At 52.1% G+C, this 13,028-nt stretch overlaps 1 protein-coding gene across 7 annotated transcripts in view; it reads left to right on the forward strand.

Annotated features, from left to right (window-relative positions):
- The window catches only part of CEP43 (centrosomal protein 43), a 252,623-nt gene that overhangs the window by 62,284 nt on the left and 177,311 nt on the right, over window positions 1-13,028 (forward strand). For all 7 annotated transcript variants that reach the window (XM_085611361.1, XM_085611359.1, XM_085611360.1 and 4 more), the window contains exon 6: window positions 6,252-6,386. In XM_085611361.1, coding sequence (XP_085467487.1) covers window positions 6,252-6,386 — 135 coding nt within the window. The remainder of the gene's footprint in view (window positions 1-6,251; window positions 6,387-13,028) is intronic.

The following is a 13,028-nucleotide window of genomic DNA, read 5'->3' on the forward strand; positions in this document are numbered from 1 at the left end:
CCAGGATCTGTGGCTTCCTGCGGGTTCAGGTCCTTTGAAGAGTCTATTCCTGATGCTCGGGTCTTGTGGGGCCGCGCCGCCTCGCGCTGGGACATGTCTCTGTTAGCTGCTACCTCCATAGCGCTTTCAACTGGCTCATCTCGGTCGCACACGACCCAGAGTGAGCAGATACCCCTGGCCCAACAAGAGGCACAATTGGAAAGGCCAGGTGACCGTATCGCTGGGTCTCGCAGAGGGAGCCGCTCACATTACACGCAGGTGTGCAGTCCCTGTGGAGTCCCTCACACTCCTCCAACCTCCGGGGCTCAGCCAGCGAGTCTGCGGCTGCTACTCACAAGGCCCAAGGGCAGCAGACGACTTGTGGGGTCTATGCCACTCTCCACCGTAATCCCCCGACAGATCGCCCCCAAGAGGTCCCCCTCGATCATAGTGCTAGCCGCCACGATGTGGGGTCATGAAGCGCAGGCGCCTGCTCTCTCGGCTGCTCCGCCAATGGTGTTGCAGACTCTGCTTTCTACTAGGCCCTAGGCCCATCCAGGCCTCAGGCAGCGTAAGGTATTTGCTGGAAACGGGGCTCAATCCTTCCCCAGTCACCCCATAGTAGGCATGTTGGGGTACCTACAAGTGGTTTTGTGCTGAACTCGTGGCCAGGAATCAAGATATTGAAGGATTTTGTCTTAGGCTGGCTGGGAGCTCTGAGGCTTACGTCCTATTGGCAATGTTGCTCAGCCACGCCCTCCATGGCTCCATCATGTTGGCGGAGCCTGTGAGAAAGTGGGTTTCTGTTGCAGTAACCCCCCCCCCCCCTTTTTGCCTAATAGCTGATGCACTTTTCCTTGCTGTGCCCTGGGCTCCTGCCAATCAGGTGCCCAGGGCCTGTGTTCCTTCCCTAAAATACAAACTCCCAATTGGCAAACCCTGGCCACATGTCAGCCCCTAGTAAATGGTACCCTAGGTACCCAGGGCCTTGTGACCAGGGAAGGCCTCTAAGGGCTGCAGCACTCATTGTGCCATCCTTAGAGGCCCTGTGCCCTTACACACACACACTGCCCTTGCAGGCTGAGTGTCTGGGTGCAGGACAAAACAAAGAGTCGACATGGCACACATCTCTGTGTGCCATGCCCATCACCTACACTGCCAAGGCATATGTCAGCCACCCCTCTGGCTGGGTGCCTTAGTCCTATGGTGTGGGCACAGGAGCAGGAGCCCTGTGCCCCTACAGTACCCAGGTCCATTCCTGGGCACTGTAAGTACAGTGCTGCCATGTACGAGTACATGGTGCTGAGAGCTCGTCAAACACGAGCTCCACAGCACCATAATGGCAACACTGAAGACTGGGAAGTTTGGTATCAAACTTCTCAGCACATTAAACCCACACTGATGCCAGTGTGGGATTTAATGTACTAAGCACCCCAGAGGGCATCTTAGAGATGCCCCCTTACAGCTAACCTACTATCCACGTCTGCTCTGAGGCTGCCCAGGCTGCCACACAGCAGACACGTTGCTGGACCCCTGGGTGGGAGAGCTCCTGCTCTCCCGGGCCTGCAACAATGCACATCCTGGGTGAGGTGAGAAATCTCCTCCCCCCAGGACGAGCAAAGGGAAGCTTCAAAGGCATGCCACCATTTGGAGTTTTCCCAGGCCACTGCAACCCCCCACTCTGGCGGGAAGCTTGGCTGGAAACCCCATACAAGGACAGGGGATGTGCCAGCCTGCCCACCCCACCCCTCAGGTGGGGGAGGCGAGGTGAAGCACATCTCCGGGCTCTCGCCATCTTGAAGATGGGAGGCCCTACCCTATCAGGATTAGGCTACTGCCCCCCTCCCACAGGAGAGAGGCAGGATAGGGGGTGTACCCACCCCAGGACAAGGACCCATTGGTCCCTGGCCTTCACCTACCTGTAACGCCCCTAAATCTAGTATTTAGGGGCACCCTGAACCTTCCTTCCCCAGATTCCAGATAGAAAACTACAAGAAGAGCAAGAAGACCAAGGACCTGCCCTGCAGCTGCTAAAAAGAGAAGAAGACACCAACTGATTTGGCCCCAGCCCTACCGGCCTGTCGACTCTCGAACCTGCACCAGCGCGGCATCTCCCGTGGCCAGCAACCTCACCAACCCCGGAGGACCTGGCTACCTTTTGGCTCTAAGCCCCTGGGACTCCCATGAGTAGAGGCTCTACTCGAGAAACCTATTCCTAACTCCTGGCAGCAGCCCGGAACCGCGGTGTCAGGTGCCCCGCAAACGCGCACACAGAAACACCGGGAGACTCACTTCCGGTTGGAGGGTGAGTCCCGGTCTAGTGGTTGCGGCGCACGAGAGGTCGGAGAAACACTTCCGGGGGAAACGCTTAAACTGCGCGTTTCCCGCCGGCTCCGTGCTTCGGATTCAACCGAATCCCCCTGAGACGTGAACGCCGAGTTCCGAGTCGAGACGCGACTCCAGCAACCTGGTTCCAGTGCAGTTGGAGGCGTGTAAGTGTATTCTTCTCACCGCGCTGGAGCGCCCCCGCCTTAGAGGCTGCCTGAATCCCAGAGCGCAGGTGTGCTCATGGGATATTTGTTTCACGTTGTTGGATACCTTTTGTTCGTTTAGCGCAGGAGCGCTTAGGGAGCATTTGAGTCTACATAGCGCAGGAGCGCTTGAGGGATACTTTCGTTTGTTAGCGCAGGAGCGCTTGAGGGATACTTTCGTTTGTTAGCGCAGGAGCGCTTGGGGGTTTTCTTCAATCCTACAACGCAGGAGCGTTGGTGGGATACTCTTGGTTTTTGCTTCTTTCAGCGTGGGTGCGCTTAGGTGGTACTGAAGAGTCCATAGCGCAGGAGCGCTACTGTGACAAAGTACCCATTTCATTCTGGAACTGTGTTCTAGCACCTACGTTGCCATTGTTATAGCTTGCCCCCTTAGTTTGCCACTTTCTTGCGCAAGAACACCTTTGCGCATGGTTTGACTTTTCTTTTGACACACAGGCGCAGGAGCGCTTTACTTTGATTTTCGGAAGGAGTAGTGTCCAGGAGCTCATCGCCAGGAGCAGCGCTGATTCTGGGTGCCCTGGTCCGAAGAAGCATCGGTGAGTCCCCGGAAAGACCTTCTTTCTGTGTGTGGGTTAGCGTGGGTGCTGTAGAACAGGGGTTGGGATTCCTTATTGATCTAGTCCTTCCTGTCTTCCATAGGGCCCCAGGATACTCCTACACCAAGCCGCTACGTCCTTTCTGGCTCCCTTCCCTGCGTCCATCTCATCCCCGTTGGTTCCTACTATTCACGAGGGTCAGGTGGGTACAGGGACGGGTGCTCTTGTCGTCTCTGCGGAATCACCTCGCAAGCAAAAGGTGAGTCTGGTGAGGTACACAACACGCGGACCCAACACACTCTGCACCAGCCAAGCCTGGCCAGTGCCGGAGTGGACAAAGACCCTGAGGACGACCCCACGGCGACTGTGACCCCGAGTCCGGCACCCAAGGACCCCCCTCGACATCCCGGACGAAGCCTGCAGCCTCAGAACCGAGTGCCACCCCAACCGCGATCAACCAGAGGGTAAGATTCCCGACGTCAAAAGGCACCCCTGCACCCGGCGCCCTGCGGCCCCCTGTGCCCAATCCCGGGGTACCCACCTAACCTACAACTACCCAACTTACCCCTCGAAGTGGTGGTGGCACCGGAAACATCCTCGTCCCCGAGCCTGCAGCCTTTTTCCAAACCGGAACATTTCCATTGAGCGCCCGAAGGCTCAAAAGCACCCTGCACCCAGCCGCCCGAGTGGCCCTGGCAGTGCACTCTCTACACTAACTTACTTCCCCACTTGCCCTGAGTAAGTGACCAGGAGCCCAGCTCCCACAGCCGCGTGGCTTGCCAGACAGCAGCCACCAACCAAGGCCCCCCTATCCCTCATAGGATAACATTGGGCCTAACTCACTCTGCACCCGGCCGTCCTGAAACCGCTGAGGGTGAACCAACTGTACCTACCTGACACTGGGGGACCCCTGAGTCTATGCCCGGAATTTCAACTCTGCCAGTCGAGTACTTACCCTTAAACCGTTAACTTCATTTTCCTCATAGGGTAACATTGACTGGCTTTTCTTCAAAAATCTTCTAAGTGTGAACTTTTCAAAACTGTAAAAATTCACAAAAAATCAGCCAAGTGACAAAAACGAATTTACTCACCTGTTCCTGGGTGAGCTCCCAGTGCTGGATCTTGGTGCCCAGCCCTGACCCTGAAAAGTACTCACAACTATACTTACCTCTAACTCATTTTTCTCCCATAGGAAACCATTGTCTGCTTTTCTGTGAAATTTCTTCGAAGTGTCTATTTTTGCAAATTTGAAATATTCTTTTAAAATCGTACCATTTCTGCAAACGAAATTACTTACCTGTTTTTGATAAGGACCCCAGTCCTGGGTCTAGGTACCCAGTCCTGGATTACTAAAGTAACGATAAAGTACTCTACCTGCAATTTGAATTTCTTGCCATAGAGATCCATTGAATGTTTTCTTTGAAATATTTTCTAAGTGCTAACTTTTGAAATAGCTAAATATTATTTAAAAATCATTACAGTTATTAAGTCGACTTTCATCACTTGATTCTGAATACTGACCCAAGGCTGGATCTAGGAGCCAGACCTGGAATTCCAAAAGTAATCTGAAAAGTAATTTATTACAAATAACCTGAATTTACCATTGAGCTCAATGCATTGTTATGTTTAGGAAATAGGATTGTTTATTGCAACCAACTGTGACTGTGTACACAAATTTATTGCTTAAGACAAAAGTATTTATATTCAACCTCTCATTCTGAGAAAGTATATTTTTACTCCCTTTGTGGTTCTAAAAATAAAACAAGCATATATTTTATATATATAAACCATTGGCCTAGAGTTCAGTTATTGAGTGTGTGAAACCATTTGCTGACTGAGTGTGTACAATAAATGCTTTACACTGTCCTCTGGTACTGCCTTACTGCTCGACCAAGCTACCACTTTTGACAGTAAGGTCATACCTAACTTTGACCTCTATCAGCCTCTGGGGGACTGTGGACTCTGTACACCCTGTGCCTATTAGGGACCAGTATATACAGAGCCGCTTTCTCACAGAGCCATGCGCCAAACTTTTAAAAGCATTGCCAGAAACAGCCATGATGGCAGTTTCTGCCAAAGCTTTAGCCAAATTGTTATTTCTCAGTTTGGCAAGCGGCACCTCCATCAGGGCAACGGAGAAATTTACTCAGTCTCCCTGATGGAGAAATAGGCCTCGCACCATAATATAAATCAGGCCCTCAGTACCTGAAATCTACCACATCTATTCACATTGTAGTGAAGCCTCTACTACTCACAGATTGGGTGATGCCCAGGTTGGGCATTAATCGAGCTGATTCACTAAGGCAAATAGGAGTATGTGAACGTGTACTCTGCTAGTACATTTTTACACACGCTCTTACATACTTTTGTTATTTGGCTCCAAAGCATCTAAAATAGGAATATTCAGGAACTATTCATCTACAGTTAGTACAAATGGAATCCACTGTACCATATTTGCACTGCGTTTAACGGGGAGTTGAACACTTTGAAGCTCATTCACAAAGGCATGTTAGAGTGTGTTCGAGAACTCCTATAGTACTAACTTCCATACTCATAAATACCTTTGCTTTGTGCTGCTAAGTATCCTTTATTGAGCGCCTCTCTCAGATTTTTCAAACTTGCCAAATTTGTTTCTAGCTAGTCTGCTGAATCAACCCTTTGTCTACAAATTTGTATGGATTCATTGCAATTAAGTGTGAAATATCTGTGTAACGTATGTTTCTTTGTGTGGGTAGTTAAGTGAGTATATAGCACTGTTGTGTAGTTTCTGTTCAATGAGCTTATGTATGCATGTATGTGTGTGTGCATGTATCTATTGGTTGACTATTTTGTAAATTTAGATACAAATAAGATGACATATTAACCAGCCCGACCCATTCTGTTGTATGGTTTTCCTCCATCTGTAGAGTAAATAGAAGAGGGTATGGAAAGTATGCTACTTCAGAGGTGGGCTTGTTGGTCACAGGCATCCTACATGTAAAATAGATAGTTTAACACATACCTCTGTGCTTGTTTTTTTTGTATTGCCTGCATCCAGGAAAGGAAGTGGTTATCTTTCCTATTACTACTAATTTAACACACAAGGTTTATGCATATTCAGGCTGTGGAATGTTTGCAGATTCATCATGCTCCAACATATTCAGCGTCTGTTTTTCTCAAATTTACAACTTGTTTCTTTCTTTAGTTGAACGGCACACAAGATCGTCAAAACTTAGCCCAAGATTTGGGAATTGCGGAAGGGCAAGCTGCTAAAGGTGCTCCTTTGCTCTTGGAATTGGTGAAGCGATGTTGCCAGAAGGACAAAGGATCCAGTGTCGAAGTAGGCTTGCTTACACTACTACTTGGCATGTCACAGGCTTACACACGTCGAGTTTAACATTTTCATTATTGCTGCATTAACTGAATGTTTCACATTTGTTTTTAACACTTTTCAACAGTTATCTAACAATAAGAGCAGATAAATTAAAATGCTACTGCCCATAAATATTTATCTTTGGAAGTAGTTTTAAAAAAAAATCTTTCATAAAATATCAACATAGAGCAATGTTGTACATCAAAAGTAATTTACCAAGCAGTAATTTTGAGTGTTTTGCATTTACCAGTCATTAAGTTGGCAGAGTGTTTTTATTCACACATGCAACATCTGTGTTTAGCATAAGTTCCACTGAGACAGGCTTCTGCTGTCAGTCTGTAAATTCTGTCGGGTCTACAGTACAGAGCAATTGTTTAGGAAGGGTGTCTCCAGCAGTCGATCGCAAGCTACCAGTAGCCTGCAGACACTTTCAGATTAGCTCCCAGCCTTGAGTTTATTTTTTACATACAACTTTTTATTGAGTTTAAAGGAGCACTCCTGTAGCGGTACACAGCTGGTTCGCCTACAACCACAGGGGCCGGCAGCTACCACATTCGATTAACAAAGGGCGAAGGCCCAACCAATCAAGAAGATATGCCACGACCCAGGTATAGCTGTAAGTACAGGTCTATCATGTCCACGGTCCCTCGGCCCCAAATCTCCCCACCCAGTGACATCTCCAGGGTATACCAGCGGAGACGAACAATCTCAGGGTTGCCGTAGGTCAGCAGCAGGCTCAAAGAATGGCTACATGCCCCGTTGTAGGATCGGCCTGTTGCAGGATATCGAGAGTGGAAACCCCTTGGTGCCTCCTATGCCTGACATATAGTTACTGTAGTTGCGCCGCCACCCCCGCCCCCTGAAGAGAGGCAACATCCAAACAAGTGATCTCCGGGCGGGAGTCCCACCCTTCCCACTTCTCTTCCAGCCGCTCATGGTCACACCTCCAGCATGCAGTGGCGGGGGGCCTAGGGCGATGGGAGCGCAGTATCTCTCAACAGGGGCCTATCCGGTAAGGGGCGGCTTAACCGCTATTAGACGAGTCACGCCTGCAAGAAGCCGGCCATAGGGCATTTCAGATTTGACAGCGATAGAGTGGTGCGCGAAGCCCCCGGGGCCATCCCTGAGACCAGGAGTGCCCATAATACAGTCAACTAACCGGGGGAGAAACTGAGACAAAATGGGGAGATAGGGAGGATACCAGGGGGGGTGGGGGGGGGACGTCCCAGGCGCGGGGAAAGCCAAAAACGTCCGCTACATTACCCCCTAAACGGTGGGTACCGCGGCGTCCTGGCGTAGTAGAGGCGGAGTCTCCTCGCCAGTGGGCTGAAGGGTAGTGGCCGGCTCTCCCTGCCCACCACCCGACAACCCCCAATGACCTCCCGGATCCGCCGGGCATACAACATCGTCAAAGAACCTCAGGGCCCGCAGCCGTGGCGGCTTCATTCGGGCATGTTCCAACCGCCCCAGGTGGTCCACCAGGGGCGCCCAGGGTTTCCTAAATTGAGTATCTCGGAACTGAAGCCGGGCCGTGAGCAGCTCCACCGCCACCACATGCCACAAGCGAGTAAACCATACGTTTATGGAGGGCGTCTCCGCCTTTTTCCAATATAGTGCCACCGTCTGTTTGGCGGCGCATAGCATGTGGAGGCTAAGGTGCCGGTCACGCCCCGTCATGGCTCTCGTAGTCTCCGGCCGGAGGCCCAGGACCGCAACCAGCGGATCCGCAGGCAGGGGGTACCCCAAGACCCGTTTGATATGGCTGAGGATCTCTTTCCAGAAAGTAGCTATAAGGGGGCAGTTCCACCAGATGTGAATGAAATCTCCCGGCGCCTGAGTACAGCGCCAGCAAAGGGAAGACGTCGCAGGGAACATCTTCTGAAGCCGAACCGGGGTGTAATACCATTGAGTCATCACCTTATAGGCCGACTCCTGCTGCGGAATGCTGCGCAGAATTTTAGGGATATCTCTCCACAGCCTCGCCCATTGAGAAGGGGCGACACCCGAGCCAGAGACGGACTGCCATTTCGATTGGTATAGATGTGGAACTGGCCGCTGCGCGTGCTGCAATACCCCGTAGATACGTGAGATCAGTCCCTTGTATGCACCGAATGTGCGTGCTAGCTGTTCGAACGGTGTGAAAGGACGTACAGCTGCCTGTGTCAGGGAGGAGCCCTGGATCCAGTGGCGAAGCTGGATGTATTGAAATTTGTCATTCTCCGAGATCCCAAATTCTTGCTTGCATTGCGCGAAGGATTTAAAACTACCCCCTGTGAAGAGGTTCCCTATCGTTCTGCAGCCAGTCTCCGTCCAATTGGCAAAGAAGGGTGGACGACAGGCTGGTGGAAACTGCGGATTGTGCGCGATGGGGGTGTGAGGGGACGGAAAGGAAGTGAGTCCCCTACGAACCGCCACCTTGTCCCAGATCTCCAGGACTGTTCTGGTGGGGACAGCCATATATGCGCTGCGATGACGCGCCCCTTGAGGCAGCCAGGCATGATCCCACAGAGGGCGGCAGGTGACAGCCCGATCCATGTGGAACCACAACTTTTCACTCTCCCACGCCCCCCATTCCAAGACAAATCGGAGATTGGACGCTGTTGGAAAACCACACTCCCACTCTGAAAGGGTGGTGGTGGTCTTCCGGACACACTGTGGTAGCTTGGCTCGAGTGGTCAGGAATCAGGCTCCGTGCTAAGCATACGACATACCCAAACAATAACCATGCGTGCATCCGTTCCAAAAACAACTCTACACCGTAAAAATTATGAAAATATCTTTCTTTATCTTCTTTTTCTCTTAGTTGCTGATTGGATAAATAAATAACAATCACAATATACAAATAGTGCAGGTCAAATAAATACTGGCTTAATGATTCAATAAATAGGGGTGATCATAAATAATGAAGACATAAATATAAGTGCAATACATACAGGCAATTAAATATTCTGAGGCAATAAATACTGTAAACCAATAAATATTGTGCATCAATAAATACTGTGGACCAATAAATACAGTGAAACAATAAATAGGTTAAATACAATAAATACAGTGCCCCTAATAAATACTTAAAAGCTGACAGTGACACTCATGGAATCAGATCACTTTTGAATTCCTAAGGGCTGATTTGGCCCAGGCACAGCTTGTGGGGATGTGGAAGGCTTGAGGGTGTCTACTCCCTGGCTTGGACAAGGCTGAGGCCTAAACTGAGGTAGATCAAGGGGGGTATACCAGAGACCTGGCTCTCTCCCTCCACACAACCTCTCTAGATTAGTCCCAGTTCACCCCTGGCACAGTCAGGTTGGTTCTAGCACCTCCCTAGCCCCTTAGAGCAGTCTCTCAGGTCTCCACAGGGCCTTAGGCGCCCTCTACTCCACTTACTGCCCTTTTTCTGATGCTCCGACGCCGCTGGAGTCGTGTCGACACCGTGAGGCGGTTCCGGTTCGATGTCGGCGGCCTCGGCACAATGTCAGTTCCTGACGACGCCGGTAGGCGGTTCCGGTTTCGGTGTCGGCGGCCTCGGCTCGATCTCGACCTCCGATTCGTTGGCGTCGGGCAGTCTTTACTCGATGTCGACTTCGGGCGGCTCCGGTCCGATGGCGACCTCGGATTCGATGACGTCGGCCGGCCTTGCCTCGATGTCGACTTCCGGCGGCTCCGGAGTGCGATCCTCACTCCCGACCTCCGGTGCGATTCTCACAGGTTCCGGCGACTCCGGAGTGCGATCCCCACTCCCGACCTCCGGCACGATTCTCACAGGTTCCGGCGACTCCGGAGTGCGATCCTCACTCCCGACCTCCGGTACCCCTCACCTCGGTCTCCGACGACTCCGGAGGGCGGACTTCACTCCTCCGATGACGCCGCTCACTCGACCTCGGGTGACTTCCTCCTCGACCTCTGGTATTCCTCACGACCTCTGACGGCGCCCTCTCTCGACCTCTGGCGGCTCCGGGTACGACGTCTGCTTTTCCAGTCAGCGCCGCTTCTCCACCTCGGGCTCCAGGTCTTAGGCTACTCGACGTCGGACTTCAGGGAAACCAGTTTCCAGGTCAGGATCTTGCTGTTCTCTTGTTTCTAAGGCCTGTTCCTGCTGTCCAGGTCCTTAGGATGGTTTTTCTGGCTTCTTCCCACACAGGGCTCTAGGCTGGGCTCCGTCAGTAGGGACTAGTATCAAGGGTGGGTTTATGGACCCCACTCCAGGCACAAGTTTCCACCCCTGCTTCTTCACTCCTTCCTCCTTCAAGTTTTGGCTGCTCACTCTTCACCAGTCAGGTGCCAACTGCCAGCTCCAACTGCCAACTCTCTGTCTTAGCTTCCCAACATTCTAAACCGCCTCCAACTGTCACAGGGTTCTGGAATGTTCTGGAAGGTGCTAGCAGGTTCCAGTGGATGCTGGTGATGTCACAGGTGGCCACCATTTTGTGCTCCAGGCCCTCAGACAGAAGTTTCAGGGGTAGGTCAAATGGCTCCCTGAATCTGCAGCAACACGAAAAAGTCTGGTGGTTCCCAAAAAGGAAAAATTCAAACAGGGTTTGAGGCAAAAGTGGGACAAAATAAATAATGATGAGGAGGGACCACCCAAAGGGCTGACAGGTCTAACACGCGTCCCCCCCAGCTGAAAGTGGGGAGAGCTACCCAACCCCTTGGGAGTTCTCATCACTAAGGCGGAAATACCTTGAGAGACCGTCTGCATTGGCGTGGTCCACTCCGGGCCGATGTTCCACCTGAAAGTCCATTCCCTGTAGGGAAATGGACCACCTCAACAACTTGGGATTCTCCCCCTTCATTTGCATCAGCCAACGAAGGGGTCTGTGGTCGGTCTGAACCAGGAAGTGCGAGCCAAACAGGTATGGCCGCAACTTCTTCAGAGCCCATACCACTGCAAAGGCTTCACGCTCTATTGCACTCCACTTCTGTTCCCTGGGAAGTAGTCTCCGGGATAGGAAGACCACGGGCTGATCCAGACCCTCTTCGTTGAGTTGCGATAACACTGCCCCAATGCCATGTTCTGATGCATCTGTCTGGACAATGAACTCCTTGGAAAAGTCTGGGGCCCTTAAGACCGGGGCCTCGCACATGGCTTTCTTCAATCTCTCAAAGGCTTGCTGACAAGCCTCCGTCCAGACTACCCGTCGAGGTTGTTTCTTGGACGTGAGCTCCGTGAGGGGGGCTACGATGGTACCGTATCCCTTCACGAAGCGACGGTAGTATCCCGTGAGGCCCAAAAATGCTCGGACCTCAGTCTGTGTCTTGGGGGGTTCCCAGGCCATGATGGCCTCGATCTTCGCCTGGAGGGGTTGCACCGCTCCCCTACCCACCAAGTGTCCAAGGTACACTACCGACCCCTGCCCGATCTGGCACTTGCTGGCCTTGATCGTCAATCCAGCTTGTCTCAGGGCCTGGAGAACAGCTTGCAGGTGACGCAAGTGATCCTCCCAGCTGTTACTGAAGACGGCTATGTCATCCAGACAAGCAGCAGAGAAACTCTCCATTCCGGTGAGGATCTGGTTTACCAGGCGCTGAAACGTGGCAGGTGCGTTCTTGAGCCCAAAGGGCATCACACAGAACTGGTAGTGGCCATTGGGCGTGGAGAAGGCTGACCTTTCCCTTGCTCCATCAGTCAAAGAGATCTGCCAGTACCCAGAAGTAAGGTCAAAGGTACTTAGATATTGGGCAGCTCCCAGCCGGTCAATCAATTCATCCGCCCTAGGGATCGGATGAGCATCAGTTTTGGCCACTGAATTCAGTCCCCGATAGTCCACACAGAACCTCAGTTCTGGTTGGGCACCCGGTGGTGCAGCTTTTGGTACTAACACCACCGGACTAGACCAGGGGCTGCTAGAAGGTTCGATCACTCCTAGCTCCAGCATCTTAGTGACTTCACTGTGAATGCTGGCCTTCACCTTGTCTGACATCCGGTAGATCTTGGACTTCACAGGTGGGCTGTCTCCTGTGTCCACGTCATGGACGCACAGGTGAGTCCTACCCGGGACAAGGGAGAACAACGAAGAGTACTGCCCCAGGACCTGGCGACAGTCCTCCTGCTGTTCAGGAGTTAGAGATGGGGAGAGAATCACTCCCTCCACCGACCCATCCTTCTCTTGAGACGCAAACAAATCAGGGAGAGGCTCGCTTTCCACGTCCTCTCCTCCGTCAGTCACCGTCATCAAGATGACTTCGGGCCTCTCGTGGTGGGGTTTGATGCGGTTGGCATGCAGCACCCGCAGGGGCTGACGAGGGGTCTTCAGGTCCACCAAGTAGGTAGCCTTACCCTTCTTCCCCAACACCTCAAAGGGTCCTGACCAGCGATCCTGGAGGGCACTAAGCTCTCCTGGTTCGATCACCCACACCTTCTGGCCAGGCTCCAACTCCACCGGGTGAGCATTGTGGTCATACCACGCCTTCATCACTGCTTGGCTGGCTTCCAAGTTGTCAGAAGCTTGCTTCCACAACTTAGCCATTTGGCTCCGGAAGGCCAGCATGTAGCTCACCACATCCTGGGGAAGCTTTCTGGGAGTTCTTTCCCATCCGTCTCTCACCAGGTTGAGAGGTCCACGTACAGGGTGCCCATACAGAAGCTCAAAGGGGCTGAAGCCCACTCCCTTCTGT

Source organism: Triturus cristatus, chromosome 6, assembly GCF_964204655.1.
Source record: "Triturus cristatus chromosome 6, aTriCri1.1, whole genome shotgun sequence".
Lineage (NCBI taxonomy): Eukaryota > Metazoa > Chordata > Amphibia > Caudata > Salamandridae > Triturus > Triturus cristatus.